We start from the raw sequence: 20268 nt of genomic DNA on the forward strand, positions 1-20268 counted from the left end.
TGATGTACAAACACAGTTATTGCATCGGTATTGAATGCAAAAGGCGCAATGACGACCTTTGTCCAGCAGAAGTATAGCTTCAAACGGCCTGTGCTGGAACCTTTACTGGAAGAACAGTATTAGATTACGATGCACGACGGCAGGTTTACTGTAAGCCTTATCCAATCACATTGACGATGAAACACAGAAATTGCATCGCGATTGAATACAAAAAGCACAATGACGACTACTGTGCAGCGGAATTATAGCTTCAAGCGGTCTGTGTTGGAACCTTTTGTGGCGGTGTTCGTAGCGACAAACACTTGGCTGTAGAAATGGCTTACGAAGTCACCGCCACACTTTTAATAGCGGGCCGACCGGTCCGCTGGAACAGTAAACAGAAAGATGAAAAACCAAACACTCTGATTAAATAAAAGTCGGTACTTATCTTTATTGATAAAGATACAGAAACACAATAGGGAACTCCGTGTCTACAGAGATCTGTCTAGTTCGAGTCGGAGCGGCTAGGTCAGCGTCGGCTGACGACAAACAACAACTCTGCTGCGATGAACACACAACTGACTAACAAGTACACAATTCGGTGGCGAGAATACAACTGAGCGGCGAATACAGAACTGTCCTAGCGCTCGCGACTCCAGCGCTTAAAAAGCCAGAAGCCAGCGGTGGCGCGCGCAGACTTGCCGCGATTTCCTGTATCGCTGGCGCTGCTTATGCGGACGGCGTCCGGACTTTGATGCTGCCAACCTTTTGGCAGCGGGCTCGGGTGGCATTACTGGCTATGATACAACACTCCTCCCCCCCCCAAATCGCCGCACCGTCGTTGAATAATGACGTGGCGAGCGTCGACGGCGGGGGATTGGTCCGGCCGCAGGCGTAGCAGAAGAGACCGGGGCGGAGACTGTTGTCGGTGGCAGTCCCCGGTCCGCACCCCAGCATTGGCCGCGCGGGGCCCCGGGAAACACCGACTGAAAACCGAGGTCAGGGTGCACGCCTGTGACCACGGGCGCAGCTTCTGGTACTGGACGCGACGGGGCGTCGGGACCCACGAAGAGAGGCAGCGTCTCCTGACGCTGCGTCGACGGCTGCTGATTGGGCGCCGGACAAGGCGCTGCGGTGTCAGACTCCTTGGGGGTGCCCAAGGAAAGCGACTGCAGGACAGGCTGCACAGCCACCGCTTGGGAAGGCGGCCCGGCTGGGGGGTCGACGTCCATCAGCTCCGAAGGCGGTGGCGACTGAAGAGGGACCGCAGGCGCCAGAGCGAGCACCTGGGGCGCTCCCGAATGAAGCTGCGCGGGAGGCATCAACGGGACGGGCTGTCGGCGTGGTAGCGGCGACGGCTGCTGCTGCTGCTGCTGCTGCCCTGGGGGCGGCAGCGAAGTCGGAAGGCGCGGCTGGAACCCGCCGCGGACCAAATCTGTGGACAAAGAACGAGCGGCAGAATCCGGGCGGCCAGCGCGGCGCAACTGGTTCTGATGCCTCCTGTGCACCCCAGTAGCACCTTGAACAGTATAAAAACCGCGACCCTCGACACGTATCACGGTACCACGTTCCCAACGACGGCGACCGTGATAAACTCTGAAGAAAACGGCGTCGTTGCGCTGAAAACGCGTGCGATGCTCAGAAGCGGCGGGTCGATCCGGGGGGTGCAACAACCGTAGTAGGGTGCGATGACGACGGCCGTGGAGAAGCTCCGCAGGCGAAGGGCCGTCGCGTGGCGTGGTCCGGTACGACGACAGGAACGTGATGAGGGCCTGCTGACGAGAGTGCGTAGCACGAAGGCGGTCCATATGATCCTTGAACGTGCGTACAAAACGTTCCGCTGCACCATTCGATTGAGGGTGGAACGGCGGAGTAAGAACATGGCGAATGCCATTGGCAGAACAAAAACTTCCAAATTCAGCAGAGGTAAATTGTGGACCATTGTCAGACACTAAAACTTCTGGAAGACCCTCAATACAAAAAATTGAAGTCAGCGCCTGTATAGTTTGTGCAGACGTTGTAGACTGCATGGGCACAACAAACGGAAAATTACTAAATGCATCTATCACGATGAGCCAACGAGAATTCCAATATGGACCAGCGAAATCAATATGTACTCGCTGCCAGGGACCGGTAGGGCGTGCCCACTCAAAATAGCGTTGAGGCGGAGCAGCTTGGTGTTCGGCACACGTCGAACAATCTGTAGACATCTGCGTAATCTGCTTATCAATGCCGATCCATGTACAATGACGGCGGGCAAGCTGCTTGGTGCGGACTACTCCCCAATGACCTTGATGCAACAAGTCGAGGACCTTGGATTGGAGCACTTGGGGAACCACTACACGAAGCTGGTCATTCTCGGTGCGTAACAGCAAAACTCCGTGCGAAACAGACAACAGATGACGTTGCGGATAATAGCGACGAACCACAGGATCCGATATGTCCTTTGCCTTGGACGGCCAACCACGTTGAACAAAACGTAATAGTAAACTCAGATGAGGATCCGTAGCTGTCTCACGTGCCACCTGACGATAATCAATCAGAAAATCCCGGAGGGATTGATGCTCATCGGCGTCAATCTGATGGCAAGAGTCTTCAGAGGAATCGAAGACATCATCTGCAGCAATCGGCAATCGAGAAAGCGCGTCAGCGTTTGCATGCTGAGCTGTAGGGCGATACAGTATCTCATACTGGTATTGTGATAACAAAAGAGCCCAACGTTGTAGTCTCTGAGCTGTCCGCTGAGGAACTGGTTTAGACGGATGAAACAGTGACGTCAGGGGCTTGTGATCTGTCACTAAATAGAACGGTTTACCATAGAGGTAGTGATGGAATTTTGTGACACCGAACACAATAGCCAACGCTTCCTTGTCCAATTGGCTATAATTACACTGAGCTTTGTTTAGCAATTTGGATGCGAACGCAATAGGACGTTCGGTGTTGCCGACTCGGTGGGACAACACAGCACCGAGGCCGAAAGAAGAGGCATCACAAGCTAACACCAGAGGCTTGTTAGGGTCGTAATGGACCAGACAACGATCATTCAATAAAGCCTCTCTAAACTTCTGAAAGGCTGATTGGCAATCAGCTGACCACACAAACGGAACATTCTTACGGCGGAGACGATGCAACGGTGCAGCAATCTGTGATGCATTAGGTATAAACCTAATATAATACGTCAATTTGCCAAGAACTGCTTGCAATTCATTCAGATTGCGAGGGGCGGGCAAATCACGAATAGCTGCTAAATGTGACTGGGAGGGATGAATGCCTTGAGCATTAATAACATGTCCCAGATACTCCATCTCCGTAAGGAAAAATGAACATTTATCGATGTTGCAACGTAGGCCTGCCTGAGACAACACTTTAAACAAACACTCCAAATTACGGAAGTGTTCAGCAGGCGTCCGACCGGACACAACAATATCGTCTAAATAGTTGCAACACGATGGCACATTAGCCAGAAGTTGTGACAAAAAACGCTGAAAAACAGCTGGAGCTGACGCACAACCAAAAAGCAAACGCAGAAAACGGAACAACCCCAACGACGTGTTTATGACAAAATACTGTTGTGATTGCTTGTCGAGGGGCAACTGCAAATATGCTTCACGGAGATCAGTTTTGGAAAAGAAACGAGCTTCCCCTAACTTATCCATCAACTCGTCCGGTCTAGGCAAAGGAAAAGAATCAATGACAGTCTGAGGATTCACTGTCGACTTAAAATCAGCACACAAACGTAACTTGCCAGACGGTTTCTTTATAATAACTAAGGGAGAAGCCCACTGGCTCGCTGAAACGGGTTGAATAACACCGTTGTTTTGCCAACGACGAAGTTCATCTTCTACAGGTGCCCGGAGGGCGTGAGGCACTGGACGAGCACGACAAAATCGAGGCTGAGCATTATCTTTTAACGTAATATGAGCGGCAAAGTTCGCAGCACAACCTAGTTCGTCTTTAAATATGTCACTGTATCGTTTACACAAATCGGTTATGCTGTCTTGAGGAACAACAACAGAATTAATTTGCAACACATTGTCTTGGATAGACAGGCCAAACAAGTCAAAACAGTCCAATCCGAAAATGTTTACACTGTCTGTAGCGCGGAGCACTGTGAATGAAACTGTTTTTGTATTGCCACGGAATGTGGCTGGCACGCTACATACACCTAACACAGGAATTTGTTCGCCACTATAAGTAGCCAAAGAATGTTTTGCCGCTGAAAGTTTAGGGCGGCCGATAGCCGCATACGTAGCACTATTGATGAGAGTCACAGACGCACCAGTGTCTAATTGAAAATTGAAGGTCTTATCCTGGATGCGTAGCTTCACAAATAGTTTATTACACTGTCTCTGGATCGGTGCAGTGGAGGCGGAAGACACAAAATCAGCGCGTTTAGCGCGTGTTCGCTGCTTACGACATCTCGTGGGTTGGGCGGGTGGAACAACAACTCCCGCTTCACTTGCAGTCTGTACATTACTTTTTACAGCGTTTGAATTACGATTGGGTCGCATAGCAGAGGGCTGGGTGGGTGGCTTATTGCGAACAAGTTTATTACCCACACGAACCGTGGAAGAGTCTTTAAACGCGACCTTCTGGGCGGGCTGGCTTTGAAGAACATGAATATCCATGGGCTGGGCAGCACTAGAATTGTTCCTGCGTTTACGCAAAAAAAACAGTCTGGATGTGTCCTTTCCTTTGACAAAAGTGACAAACCGCGTTTCTTAACGGGCAACGTTCACGAGGATGAGCAAGAACACACTTAGGGCAAGACTTAACTCTATCATTTTCCACACGCGGCTGACGAATGGGTTTAACATGACGTGGCCGGCTAGTGTTTACAGTCTGACTCTGCCGGTGGGGCCGCGGGCGTGACAGAACTTGCTTAGTACAGGCAATTTGAGAAATACATGGCTGATCTAACTCACACTCAGCATAGTCAAAAGTATCTTGGGCTTCAATGATGTTCATCACAGTCTCTAATGACGGGTCAGGCAACTTTAAGATAGCAGCACGAATACGAGAATCTGCAATGTTTTGAGTAATAGCGTCTCGTAGCATGACATCACTGTAGGAAGCTCCACACACACAATTAAATCGGCACTGACGGGTGAGGCCCCGTAAATCTGTTAACCACTGTTTATTAGATTGATGTGGCAGTTTCTTTAATCTGAAGAACTTGAATCTGGCTGCTGCCACATGAACTCGCGACTCGAAATACCCAGCAAGCTTGTTAACAACAACGTCATAGTCTAAAGCTTCTGGCTGGGATTCCGGGAACAACTTACAAAGTAGTCGATACATTTCCACGCCTGCAGTGGAAATTAAATAAAGCTGCCACTCAGTACCTGTGATTTTGTAGTATGTCATGTGCGCCTGCAACTGTGCGAAATATTCTTGCCATTCTTCTCTGGATTCATCAAAAGCCCGGAACGGTGGTGCTGCCTGTGCTTGTTCCTTTTGTGTTGGTGGATTAGCCGCTTGTTTGGCGATTGCTTCCACCAGACTTTGTATTTGCTGACTCTGTAACAAGATCAACTGTTGTAATTCGGCAGACATAGTGAACACAAATTAAACCAGCCCCCAAAATTTTATCTCTATAATTAGTATAACAAGAACAAGTTGAACCAGCCCTGCACACGAGTTCGGCAATCCTCGTCGCCAGTTTTGTGGCGGTGTTCGTAGCGACAAACACTTGGCTGTAGAAATGGCTTACGAAGTCACCGCCACACTTTTAATAGCGGGCCGACCGGTCCTCTGGAACAGTAAACAGAAAGATGAAAAACCAAACACTCTGATTAAATAAAAGTCGGTACGTATCTTTATTGATAAAGATACAGAAACACAATAGGGAACTCCGTGTCTACAGAGATCTGTCTAGTTCGAGTCGGAGCGGCTAGGTCAGCGTCGGCTGACGACAAACAACAACTCTGCTGCGATGAACACACAACTGACTAACAAGTACACAATTCGGTGGCGAGTATACAACTGAGCGGCGATTACAGAACTGTCCTAGCGCTCGCGACTCCAGCGCTTAAGAAGCCAGAAACCAGCGGTGGCGCGCGCAGACTTGCCGCGATTTCCTGTATCGCTGGCGCTGCTTATGCGGACGGCGTCCGGACTTTGATGCTGCCAACCTTTTGGCAGCGGGCTCGGGTGGCATTACTGGCTAGGATACAACAGAACCTTTCCTGGGAGACCAGTGTTAGATTCTGATGAAGGACGGCAGTTTTACTGTAACCCTTGTCCCTTCACATTGACGATGAAACAGAGAATTTGCATCGTGATTGAATATAAAAAGCACAATGACGACCGCTGTCAAGGGGGATTAATGCGTCAAGCAGTCTGTCTTGGAACCTCCTGGTAGACCAGTAGTAGATTCCGATGCACCACTGGAGGTTTCCTGTAACCCTTGGACCTTCGCACTAACGAAGAAAGACAGCAACTGCATCGCGATCAAATACAAAAGGCGCAATGACAACATCTGTCCAGCTGGAGTAACGCTTCAACGGTCTGTGTTGGAGCCTGTCCTGGGAGATTCAGATGCACGACGGCAGGTTTACTGTAACATTTGACCCTTCACAGTGATGATGAAACCCAGAAATTGTATCGCGGCTGAATACAAAAAGCACAATGACGGCCTCTGTCCAGGGGGAGTAATGCTTAAAACAGTCGATGTTGGAACCTCCTGGGAGACCAGTATTAGATTCCGATGAACCACTGCTGGTTTACAGTAACCATTGGATCTTCAAATTGACGATGAAACACAGGAATTTCATCGCGATTGAATACTATAAACACAATGACGCTCTGTACTGGGAACCTCTCAAGGGAAACCAGTATTACATTCGCCTGCACGACGGAAGGTTTACTGCAACCCTTGTCCTTTCACATTGACGACGAAACACAGAGATAGCTTCGTGATTCAATAAAAAAACACATTGACGACCTCTGTCCAGGGGGAGTAATGCTTCAAACAGTCTGTGTTGGAACCTCCTGGAAGAGCACTACTAGAATCCGATGCACCACTGCAGGTTTACTGTAACCCTTGTCCCTTCAAATTGACGACGAAGCACAGGAATTTCATCGCGATTGAATACTATAAACACAATGACGATATATGTCCAGGGGAGTAATGCTTCATATAGTCTATGTTGGAACCTCCTGGGAGACCAGTGGTAGAATCCGATTAACCACAGCAGGTATTTTGTAACGCTTGGATCTTCACATTCACGGAGAAACACAGCAATTGCTTCGCGATTGAATATAAAAGGCGCAATGACGACCTCTGTCCAGCAGGAGTAACGCTTCAAACGGTCTGTGGTGGAACCTTTTCTGGGAGGCTAGTATTAGATTCCGATGCACCACCGCAGGTTTACTGTAAACCCTGGACGTTCACATTGACGAAGGAACACAGTAATTGCAGCGCTATTGAATACAAAAGGCCCAATGCCTATTACTGCAGTAGATTCCTATGCACCACAGCAGGTTTACTGTAACCCAAGGGACTTCACATTGACGAAGAAACACAGCAATTGCATCGCGATTGAATACCAAAGGCGCAAAGCAGTCCACTGTCCAGCGGGAGTAACTCCTCAAACGGTGTATGTTTAAACCTTTCCTGGGGGACCAATATTAGATTCCGATGTACGATGGCAGGTTTACTGTAACCCTCGCCCTTGACACTGACGGTGAAACACAGAAATTGTATCGCGATTAAATACAAAAAGGACAATGACGACCTCTGTCCTTGGGATTAATGCTTCTAACTGTCTGTGTTGGAATCTCCTGGGAGACCAGTAGTAGATTCCGATGCACCACTTCAGGTTTACTGTAACCCTTGGACCTTCACATTGACGACGAAAAACAGCAATTGCATCGCGACTGAATACAAAGAGAGCCATTCCGGCAACTGTACTGCTGGTGTAACGCTTCAAACGGTCTGTGATTTGATCCTTTAGTAGGAAACCAGTATAAGATTATGATGCACAATGACAGGATTACTATAACCCTGCAGGTTTACTGTATCCCTTGGAACTTCACATTGACGAAGAAACACAGCAATTGCATCGCGATTGAATCCAAAAATTGTAATGCCGACTACTTTCCAGCGGGAGTAACTCATCAAACTGTATATGTTTAAACCTTTTCTGGGAAACCAATATTAGATTCCGATGCACGACGGCACGTTTACTGTAACCCTCGCCCTTGACACTGACGATGAAACACAGATATTGCATTGCGATTGAATACAAGAAGGACAATGACGACCTCTGTCCTTGGGAATAATGCTTCAAACTGTCGGTGTTGTAACCTCCGGAGAGACCAGTATTAGATTCTGATGAACGACGGCAGTTTTACTTTAACCCTTGTCCCTTCACATTGACGATGAAACAGAGAATTTGCATCGCGATTAAATACAAAGAGGTCAATGACGACCTCTGTCCTTGGGAGTAATGCTTCAAACTGTCAGTGTAGGAACCTCCTGGGAGGCAAGTAGTAGATTCCGATGCACCACTTCAGGTTTACTGTAACCCTTGTCTCTTCACATTCATGATCAACACAAAAAGCACAATTCTGGCAACAGGCCTCAAACGGTCTGTGATTTGATCCTGTAACCTTTGGACCTTCACATTGATGAAGAAATACGGCAATTGCATCGCGAATCAATAGAAATGCGCAAATTCCGACTACCGTCCAGCGGGAGTAACGCTTCGTACGGTCTGTGTTGGAACCATTCCTGGGAGACCAGTGTTAGATTCCGTTGCACGACAGCAGGTTTACTGTAACCGTTGTCCATTCACATTGACGATGAAATACAGATATTGCATCGCGTTTCAATACTAAAAGAACAATGATGACTTCTGCCTAATGGGAGTAATGATTCAAACAGTCTGTGTTGGAACCTCGTCAGAGACCAGTAGTAGATTCCGATGCACAACGGCAGGTTTACTGTAACCCTTGTCTCTTCACACTGATGATCAACACAGAAATTGCTTCGTGATTGAATAGCCAAAGCACATTGAAAGCCTGTGTCCAGTGAGAGTAATGCTTGAAACAGTCTGTTTTGGAACGACCTCGGAGACCAGTAGTAAATTCCGAAGCACCACTGCGGGATTATTGTAATTCTTGTACTTTCAGATTGACGACGAAAAACAGCAATGGCATCACGACTGAATACAAAAAGCACAATTCCGGCAACTCTACTGCTGGTGTAACGCTTCAAACGGTCTGTGATTTGATCCTTTCCTAGGAAACCAGTATTAGATTATGATGCACAACGGCAGGATTACTATAATCCTTGTCCCTTCATACTGATGGCGAAACACAGAAAATGCATCGCGATTGAATACAAAAAGCACAATTATGGCATCCCTCCAGTGGGAGGTATGCCTCAAACAGTCTGTGTTGGAACCTCCTGGGAGACCAGTGATAGATTCCGATGCACCACTGCAGGTTTACTATATCCCTTGGAACTTCACATTGACGAAGAAACACAGCAATTGCATCGTGATTGAATACAAAAGGTGTAATGCCGACTACTTTCCAGCGGGAGTAACTCATCAAACGGTATATGTTTAAACCTTTCCTGGGAAACAAATATTAGCTTCCGATGCACGACAGCAGGATTATAGTAACCCTTGCCCTTGACATTGACGACGAAACACAGATATTGCATTGTGATTGAATACAAAAAGGACAATGACGACCTCTGTCCTTGGGAATAATGCTTCAAACTGTCGGTGTTGTAACCTCTGGAGAGACCAGTAGTAGATTCCGATGTACCACATCAGGTTTACTGTAATCCTTGGACCCTCACATTGACGACGAAAATTAGCAATTGCATCGGGATTGAATACAAAGAGCGCAATTCTGGCAACACGGTTCCAAACGTTCTGTGATTTGATCCTTTCCTAGGAAACCAGTATTAGATTCCAATGCACGACGGCAGGTTTACTGTTACCCTTGTCCCATCACGTTGAAGATGAAACTCAGGAATTGCATCGCGATTGAATACAAAAAGCACAATAACGACCACTGTCCAGGGGGAGTAATGCCTCAAACAGTCTGTGTTAGATTACGATGCACCATGCACCCTTGGACCTTCACATTGACGAAGAAACACAGGAATTGCATCGCGATTGAATGCAAAAGTCCAATGCCGATTACTATCCAGGTGGAGTAACGTTTCAAACGGTCTGTGTTAGAAACCTTTTCTGGGAGGCTAGTATTAGATTCCGATGCATGACGCAGGTTTACTGTAACATTTGGACCTTCACATTGAGGAATAAAAACAGATATTGCATCGCGCTTGAATACAGAAAGCACAATAACGACCTCGGACCAGGGGGAGTAATTCTTCGAACAGTATGTGTTGTGACCTCCTTTCAGGCCAGAATTAGATTCCGATGCACGACGGCAGGTTTACTGTAACCCTTGGTTCTTCACATTGACGAAGAAACACAGATATTCCATCGAAATTGAATACAAAAAGCACGTAAACGACCTCTGTTCAGGGGGAGTAATTCTTCAAACAGTCTGTGTTGGAACCTCCTAGGAGACCAGTAGTAGGTTCCGATGCACGACGGCAGGTTTATTGTAACCCTTCTCTCTTCACATTGACGATCAACACAGAAATTTTATCGCGATTGAATAGCAACAGCACATTGAAAGCCTGTGTCCAGTGAGAGTAATGCTTCAAACAATCTGTTTTGGAACGTCCTGGGAGACCAGTAGTAGATTCCGAAGCACCACTGCGGGTTTACTGTAACCCTTGTACCTTCACATTCATGAAGAAACGTATCAATTGCATCGCGATTGAATACAAAAGGTGCAATGCCGAGTACTGTCCAGTGGGAATAACGCTTCAAACGGTTTGTGTTTGGAACCTCTCCTGGGAGACCAGTATTAGATTGCGATGCACGACGCCAGATTTACTGTAACCCTTGTCCCTTCACATTCACGTTGGGACCTAGAAATTGCATTGAGATTGAGTACAAAATGCACAATGCCGACTTCTGTGCATTGGAGTCACTCTTCAAACAAATTCAGTTGGAACCTTTCATCCGAGTCTTGTAGTAGATTCCAATGCACCACTGTAGGTTTACTGTATCCCTTGGATCTACACATCGCCAATGAAACATAAAATTGCATCGCGTTTGAATGCAAAAGGCACAATGCCGACTTTTGTCCAGAGGGATTCAACACCGTCTGTGTGTTGAATCAGTCGTGGGAATCCAGTAGTATATTCTGATGCACCACCGCAGGTTTTCTGGAACAGTTGAACCTTCAAATTGACGATGAACCACAGAAATTTCATCAGGACTGGAATCATTCTATCCTGGGAGTCCAGTAGTAGATACCAATGCATAACTGCAGGGTTACTGCAACATTTCACCGTACACATTGAGAATGAAACATAGATATTGAATCGGTATTGAATACAAAATGCACAATGCCGACCTCCGTCCGATGGGAGCAGCGCTTCAAACAGTCTGTGTTGGGAACTTTCCTGGTAGTCCAGTTATAGACTCCGATGCACCACTGCAGGTTTTACTGTAACCCTTGTACCTTCACACTGACGATGAAACATAGAAATTATATCGGGATTGAATACAAATTGCACATTGCTGACTTCTCTGTAGGGGAGTAACGCTTCAAACAATCTGGTTGGAACTTTCTGGGAGACCGGTATTTGATTCCGATGCACCACGGCACGTTTATTGTAACCCTTGGTCCATCACATTAACGATGAAACACAGGAATTACATCGGGATTTAATACAAAATGCACAATGCTGACTTCTGTTTAGGGGGAACAACGCCTCAAAGAGTCTGTGCTTTGAACCTTTCCTGGGAGTCCAGTACTAGATTCCGAAGCGCAACTGCAGGTTTACTGTATACCTTGGACCTTCACATTGAAGATCAAACACAGAAATTCAATCGGAATTGAATACAAAAGGCACAATGACGACTTCTGTCCATAGGGGAGACCAGTATTTGCTTTCGATGCACCACAGCAGGTTTAGTGTAACATTTGGACGTACACATTGACGATGAAGAACAAAAATTGAGTTGGCATTGAATACAAAAGGCACAATGCCGACATCTGTTTAGGGAGAGTATCGCTTCAGACAGTCTGTGCTTGAAACCTTTCCTGGGAGACCAGTATTAGATTATGATGCAACATGACAAGTTTACTGTAACCCTTGGACCTTCACATTGGCTATAAGACACAGAAATTGTATCGGGGTTTAAGAAAAAGACCCAATGCCGACTTCTGACCAGGGTGAGTAACGCTTCACACAGTCTGTGTTCGAACCTCTCCTGGGAGACCACGGAAGGTTTACTGTAACCTTTAAACATTCCCATTGACGATGAAAAATAGAAATTAGATCGGGATTTAATACAAAAAGCACAATGCCATCTTCTGTCCAAGGAAGTACCGCTTCAAAAGGTTTGTGTCTGGAACCTTTCCTTGGAGTCCTTTTGTAGATGCCGATGCACCACTACAGGTTTACTGTAACCATTGGTCCTTCACATTGACCATGAAACATACATATCGCATCGGGATTGAATACAAAATTCCCAATGCTGACTTCTGTCCAGTGGGAGTACCGTTTCAAACAGCTTGTGTAGGAAACTTTCCTGCGAATCCTGTAGAAGACTCTGATTCACCAATGCTGGTTTACTGTATGCCTTGGACCTTCACATTGACGAAGAAACACAACAATTGCAACGGAATTGAATACAAAAGTTACAATGCCTACTTCTGTCCCGGGGGAGTAGCGCTTCAAGCAGTCTTTGCTCTGAACGTCTCCTGGGCAGAGCAGTAGATTAGATACACTACTACAGGTTTACTGTCACCCTTGGACCTTCACATGAAGATGAAACACAGATATTGAATCGGGATTGATTACAAAAGCCACAGTGATGACATCAGTCTAGAGGGAGAAACGGTTTCAACAGTCTGTGCTTTGAACATTTCCTGGTACACCGATATTAGATTGCGATGCACCACGACAGTTTCACTGCAACCCTTAAACATTCACATTGATGATAAAACACAGAAATTTCTTTGAGATTGCATACAAATGGCACAATGGCCACTTCGTTCCAGGGATATTAATGCTTGAAACAGTCTGTGTTGGAACCTCCTGAGAGACCAGTAGTAGATTCCGATGCACCACTGCAGGTTTACTGTAAGCCTTGAACCTTCACATTGACGAAGAAACACAGCAATTGCATCGCGATTGAATACAAAAGGCGCAATGCCGACTACTGTTTAGCGGGAGAAACGCTTCAAGCGGTGTATGTTGGAACCTTTCCTGGGAAACCAGTATTAGATTCCGATGCACAACGGCAGGTTTACTGTAACCCTTGTCTCTGGACATTTACGATGAAACACAGAAATTACATCGCGATTGAATACAAAAAGCACAATGTTGACTTCTGTCCAGGGGGAGTAACGCGTCAAACAGTGTGTGCTTTGAACGTTTCCTGGGATTCCAGTAGTACATTCCGATGCACCGCTGCTGGTTTACTGGAACATTTGGACCAACACATAGACGGTGATACAATGAAATTGCAACGGAATTGAATACAAAAGTTACAATGCCTTCCTCCATCCAGGGGGAGTAACGCTTTAAGCAGTCTGTGCTTTGAACAGTTCCTGGGAGATCAGTAGTAGATTCCGATGCACCTTTGCAGATTTACTGTAACACTTTAAACTTCACATTGACAATAAAACACAGAAGTTGCATCGGGATTGAATAACAAGGCACAATGCCGACATCGGTCCATGGGGAGTAATGCTGCAACAGTCTGGTTGGAAACACCAAGGGGGACCAGTAGTAGCTTCCGATGCACCACTGCAGGTTTACTGTAACCCTTGGCCCTCCACACTGACGATGAAACACAGAAATTGCATCCGGAATGATTACAAAAGGCAACAAAGCCGACTTCTGTCCAGGGGGAGTAACGGTTTAAACAGTCTGTAGTTTGAACCATTCCTGGGGGACCAGTATTAGATTCCGATGCACCATGGCAGGTTTACTGTAACCCTTAATCCTTCACATTGACGATGAAACAAAGAAATTGCTTCGGGATGAAATGTAAATGGCACAATGCCGACTTCTGTCCAGGGGTAGTAACGCTTCAAAGAGTCTATGCTTTGAACTATTCCTGGGTCTCCAGTTGTAGATTCCGATGCACCACTGCAGGTTTCCCGGAACATTTGGACCTCCATTAGTAGAATCCTAAGTACCACTGCAGGTTTATTGTAACCTGTCCACCTTCACATTGACGATGAAACACAGATATTCCATCGGTATTGAATACAAAAGTCACAATACTGACTTCTGTCCCGTGGGTGTAATGCTTCAAACAGTCTGTGCTTTGAACCTTTCCTGGGGGTCCAGTAGTAGATTCCGACGCACCATGGCAGGTTTACGGTAACCGCTGGACCTACAACATAGAAAATAAAACACAGAAATTGCATCGGGAATGAGTACAAAAGACCCAATGGCGACTTCTGTCCAGGGGGAGTAACGATTCAAACAGTGTCTTGGAAAATCTCCTGAAAGACTAGTTTTGGATTCTGATTCACTATGGCAGCTTTACTGGAACCCTTAAACCTTCACATTGACGATGAAAGACAGTAATTGCTTCGGAGTGGACTACAAAAGGCACAATGGTGACTTATGTCCATTGGGAGTAATGCTTCAAACAGTCTGTTTGGAACATTCAAGGGCGACCAGTATTTGCTTTCGGTGCACCACTGCAGGTTTACTGTTACCCGTGGACCTTCACATTGATGATGAAACGTAGAAATTGCATCGGGATTTGATACAAAATACCCAATGCCGACTTCTGTTAAGGGGAGTAATGCTTCATACAGTCTGCGATGAAACCTCTCCTGGGAAACCAGTATTAGATTCTGATGCACTACGACAGGATTAATGTAACCCATAAACCTTCTGAAGTACGATGAAACAAAAAATTTAGAACTGGACTAAGTACAAAAGGCACAATGCCAACATCTGTACAGGGGGACTAGCACTTCAAACGGTTTGTGGTTTGAACTTTAGATACGAGACCAGTATTTTGTTCCGATACACCATTGCAGGTTTACTGATACCCTTGGTCCTTCACATTGACGATGAAGGATAGAAATTGCATCGGGATTGAATACAAAAGGCACAACGCCGGCTTTTGTCCGGGAGGGGGGGGGGGGGGGAGCAACGTTTCGAACAGACTGTGCTTTTGACCTCTTCTTGTTGTGCAGTAGTAGATTGCGATGCACCACTGCAGGTTGACTGTAAACCTTTCACCTTCACATTGACGATGAAACACAGAAATTGCATCTAAATTGTATACAAAAGGGACAATGCCGTTTTCTGTCCAGGGGGATTAACCTTTAAACAGTCTGTGATTTGAATCTCTCATGGGAGTCCACTAGTACATTCTGATGCACCACAGTAGTTTATTGTAATCCTTGGACCTTCTCATAGACGATGGAACACAGAAATTGAATTGGGGTTTGAATACAAAAGGCCAAATACTGACTTCTGTCCATGGGGAGTTACGTCTCAAGCAGTCTCTGCCATGAACCTCTCCTAGGAGTCCAGTAGTAGACTCCCATGCAAAACTCCGTGGTTTACTGGAACCCTTGGGCCTCCACATCGACGATGAAACACACAAAATACCATCGGGATTGAATACAAAATGCACAATGCAGTCTTGAGTCCAATCGGAGTAATGCTTCAAACAGTTTTTGTTGGGAACGTTCCTGGTAGTCCAGTAGTACACTGCGATGCACCACTGCAGGTTTACTGTAACCCTTGGCCCTTCCCATTGACGATGAGAAATAGAAATTGCATCAGGATTCAATACAAATTGAATTCCGACTTCTCTACAGGGGAGTAACGCTTGAAACAGTCTGTTTAGGAACATTTCCTGGAAGACTAGTATTAGATCCTGATGCACCACGACAGGTTCAATGTAACCCTTAAATCTTCAGATTGACGATGAAACACATAATTAGATCTAAATAGCATCGTGATTGAATACAAAAGCACAATGCTCACTTGTGTCTAGGAGGAGTATCGCCTCAAACAGCCTGTGATTTGAGACTTTCTTGGGGGTCTAGTAGTATATTCCAATGCACCACTGCAGGTTTACTGCAATCCTTGTGCCTTCACATTGACGATGAAACACAGAAATTTCATCGGGATTTAATACATAGGGCACAATGCCGACTTCTGTCCATGGGGAGTAACGTTACAAACAGTCTGTGTTGGATGTTCCTGGGAGGCCAGTAGTAGATTCCGATGCACCGTGCCAGGTTCACTGTAATCCTTGGAGATTCCCATTTACAATAAAACACGGAAATTCCATCGGGATTTGATACAAAATACCCTATGCCGAATTCTTTCCAGAGGGAGTAATGCTTCAAACAGTCTCTGTTGGAACCTCTCCTGGCAAACCAGTATTAGATTCTGATGCACCACGACAGGTTTAATGTAACCCTTAAACCTTCAGATTGACGATGAAAAACAAAATTTAGATCGGGACTGAGTACAAAAGGCACAATGCCGACAGATGTCCAGGGGGAATAACAATTCAAAAGGTCTCTGGTTTGAACCTTTGCTGGGACACCAGTATTCGATTCCGATACACCACTGCAAGTTTACTGCTACCCTTGGTCCTTCACATTGACGATGAAAGATAGAAATTGCATCGGGATTGAATACAAAAGGCACAATACCGGCTTTTGTCCAGGGGGAGCAACGTTTGTACAGACTGTGCAATTGACCTTTCCTGGGAGTCCAGTAGTAGATTCCGATTCACCACTGCAGGTATACTGTAACCCTTGAACCTTCACATTGACGATGAAACACAGAAATCGCAATGCGACTGAATACGAAGGTACAATACGGACTTCTGTCCAGGGGGAGTTACGTCTCAAGCAGTCTTTGCTCTGAACCTCTGCTGGGAGACCAGTAGTAGATTCCGATGCACCACGACCGGTTTACTGTAACATTTGGCCCTTCACAATGACGATGTAACACAGAAATTGCATCGTTATTGAATACAAAAGCACAATGCTGACTTGTGTCTAGGGGGAGAACCGCCTCAAACAGTCTGTGATTTGAGACTTTCCTGGGAGTCAAGTAGTATATACCGATGCACCACTGCAGGTTTAATGTAATCCTTGGGCCTTCACATGACGATGAAACACAGAAGTTGCATCTGGGTCGAATACAAAGGGCACAATGCCGACTTCTGCTCATGGGGAGTAACGTTTCAAACAGTTTGTGTTGGATGCTCCTGGGAGGCCAATAGGAGATTCCAATGCCCCATGCCAGTTTTACTGTAACCCTTGAGACTCCCATTTACAATAAAACACAGAAATTCTATGGGGATTTGATACAAAAAAACCAATGCCTAATTCTGTCCGGGGGGACCAACGCTTCAAAGGGCCTCTGGTTTGAACCATTGCTGTGAGACCAGTATTCGATTCCGTTACTTTCAAATTGACGATGAAACACAGAAATTTCAACAGGTTCGAATATAAACGGCAAATGCCGATTTCTGTACAGGATCAGTAACGCATCAAACAGTCCGTTTTGGAACACTTCCTGGAAAACCAGTATTTTATCCTGATGCACCACGGCTGGTTTACTGTAAGCCTTTGACCTTCACATTGACGACGAAAAAAAGAAATTGCATCGGGATTGAATACAGAAGGCACAATGGCGAACTCTGTCCAGGGGGAGAATCGCGTCAAACAGTCTGTCCTTTTAACCTTTCCCGGGAGCCGAGTATTAGATTCCTGTGCACAATATCAGGTTTACTGTAACACTTTGTGTTGTGACTTGGCAAGACAGCCAAGTCACTATGAGGTGAAACCGAAAGGCACGCGCTTAAGCTCGCGCAGGCTGGCGCGAGGTCTGGAACAGTTAAGGGAATTAATAGTAGCAAATAAAGTACGTAGTTGATGTAATACTTAACTTTAATCCATAATTGGTGTACATCGCTCTTGACGGTACATAATTATAATCGCAATATAACTGGTAATGGCACCTTGCTAGGTCGTAGCAAATGACGTAGCTGAAGGCTATGCTAACTATCGTCTCGGCAAATGAGAGCGTATTTGTCAGTGTAGCATCGCTAGCAAAGTCTTCTGTACAACTGGGGCGAGTGCTAGTAAGTCTCTCTAGACCTGCCGTGTGGTGGCGCTCGGTCTGCAATCACTGACAGTGGCGACACGCGGGTCCGAAGTATACTAACGGACCGCGGCCGATTTAAAGGCTACCACCTAGCAAGTGTGGTGTCTGGCGGTGACACCACACTTTGACTTTCACATTTACGATGAAACACAGAAATTGCATCGTGAATGAATACAAAAGCAAAATGCTGACTTGTGTCTAGGGGGAGTAACGCCTCAAACAGTCCGTGCTTTGAAACTTTCCTGGGAGTCTAGTAGTATATTCCGATGCGCCACTGCAACTTTACTGCAATCCTTGGACCTTCACATTGACGATGAAACACAGAAATTGCATCGGGATTAAATACAGAAGGCACAATGCCGAATTCTGTCCTTGGGGAGTCACACTTCAAACAGTCTGTGTTTGAACCTTTCCTGGGAGCCCAGTACTGGATCCCGGTGCACCACTGTTGGATTACTGTAACCCTGTAACCCTGTAATCTTCACATTGGCGATGAAACTCAGAAATTGCATCGAGATTGAACACATAATACCCAATGCCGACTTCTGTCGAGGAGGAGTAATACTTCAAATAGTCTGTGTTAGAACCTCTCCTGGGATACCAGTATTAGATTCTGCTGCACCACGAAAGGTTTAATGTAACCCTTAAACCTTCACATTGACGATTGAACGCAAAAATTGGATCGAAACCGAGTACGAAAGGCACAATCCCTACTTCTGTCCAGGGGGAGTAACGCTTGAAACAGTCTGTACTTTGAACCTTTCCTGGGAGTCCAGTAGTACATTCCGATGCACCGTTGCAGCTTTACTGTAACCCCTGGCCCTTCACATTGACAATGAAACACTCATATTTCATCAGGTTAGAATATAAACTGCACAATGCCGACTTCTGTCTAGGGTCAGCAAAGTTTCAAACAGTCTGTTTTGGAACATTTCTTGGAAGACCAGTATTAGATTCTGATGCATGACGGCAGGTTTACTATTACCCTTGTCCCTTCACATTGAAGATGAAACTCAGAAATTGCATCGCGATTGAATACAAAAAGGACAATGACGACCTATGCCCAGGGGTAGTAATGCTTCAAACAGTCTGTGTTTGAACCATTCCTGGGAGTCCAGTAGTGGATTCCGGTGCACCACTGGAGGTTTATTGTAACCCTTGGACCTTCAAATTGACGATGAAACACAGAAATTACTTCGGGATTGAGTACAAAATGCCCAATGGCAACTTCTGTCCAGGGGGAGTAACACCTCAAACAGTCCGTGGTTTGAAACTTTCCTGGGAGTCTAGTAGTATATTCCAATGCACCACTGCAGGTTTACTGCAATCCTTGGACCTTCACATTGACAATGAAACTCAGAAGTTGCATCGGTTTTGATGCAAAACACCCAATGCCGACTTCTGTCTAGGGGTTGTAACGCCACAATCAGTCTGTACTTTGAACTCTTCCGGGAGTCCGGTAGTACATTCCGATGCACCACTGCAGGTTTACTGTAAACCTTGGACCTTCTCATTGACGATGAAACACAGAAATTGCATCGTGATTGAATATGAAAGGCACAATGCCGACTTCTGTCTGGGGGGGGGGGGGGGGGATGACGACTCAAACAGTCTGTGCTTCGAACCTTTCCTGGGAGTCTAGTAGTAGGTTCCGATGCACCACTGCAGGTTTACAGTAATCCTTGGACCTTCACATGGACAAAGAAACACAGAAATTGCATCGGGATTGAATACAAATGGCACAATGCCGACTTCTGTCCATGGGGAGTAACGCTTCAAACAGTCTGTGTCGGAACGTTTCCTGCGGGACCGGGATTAGATGCCGATGCACCATGGCAGGTTTACCGTAACACTTGGACCTCCACACTGACGATGTAACACAGAAATTGCATCAAGATTGAATACAAAAGACCCATTGCCGCCTCTGTCCAGGGGGAGTAACGCTTCATACAGTCTCAGTTGGAACCTCTCCTGGGAAACCAGTATTAGATTCCGATGCTCCATTGCAGGTCTATACTTATCCTTGGACCTTCACATTGACGATGAAACACAGAAATTGC

At 46.1% G+C, this 20268-nt stretch overlaps 1 protein-coding gene across 1 annotated transcript in view; it reads right to left on the bottom strand.

Moving 5' to 3' along the window:
• LOC124594598 (protein transport protein sec31-like) overlaps window positions 1-20268 on the bottom strand; it is a 174382-nt gene that overhangs the window by 33038 nt on the left and 121076 nt on the right. The window contains exon 3 of the mRNA XM_047132971.1: window positions 990-1414. Coding sequence (XP_046988927.1) covers window positions 990-1414 — 425 coding nt within the window. The remainder of the gene's footprint in view (window positions 1-989; window positions 1415-20268) is intronic.

The sequence above is a fragment of the Schistocerca americana genome, chromosome 2 (genome assembly GCF_021461395.2).
Source record: "Schistocerca americana isolate TAMUIC-IGC-003095 chromosome 2, iqSchAmer2.1, whole genome shotgun sequence".
Lineage (NCBI taxonomy): Eukaryota > Metazoa > Arthropoda > Insecta > Orthoptera > Acrididae > Schistocerca > Schistocerca americana.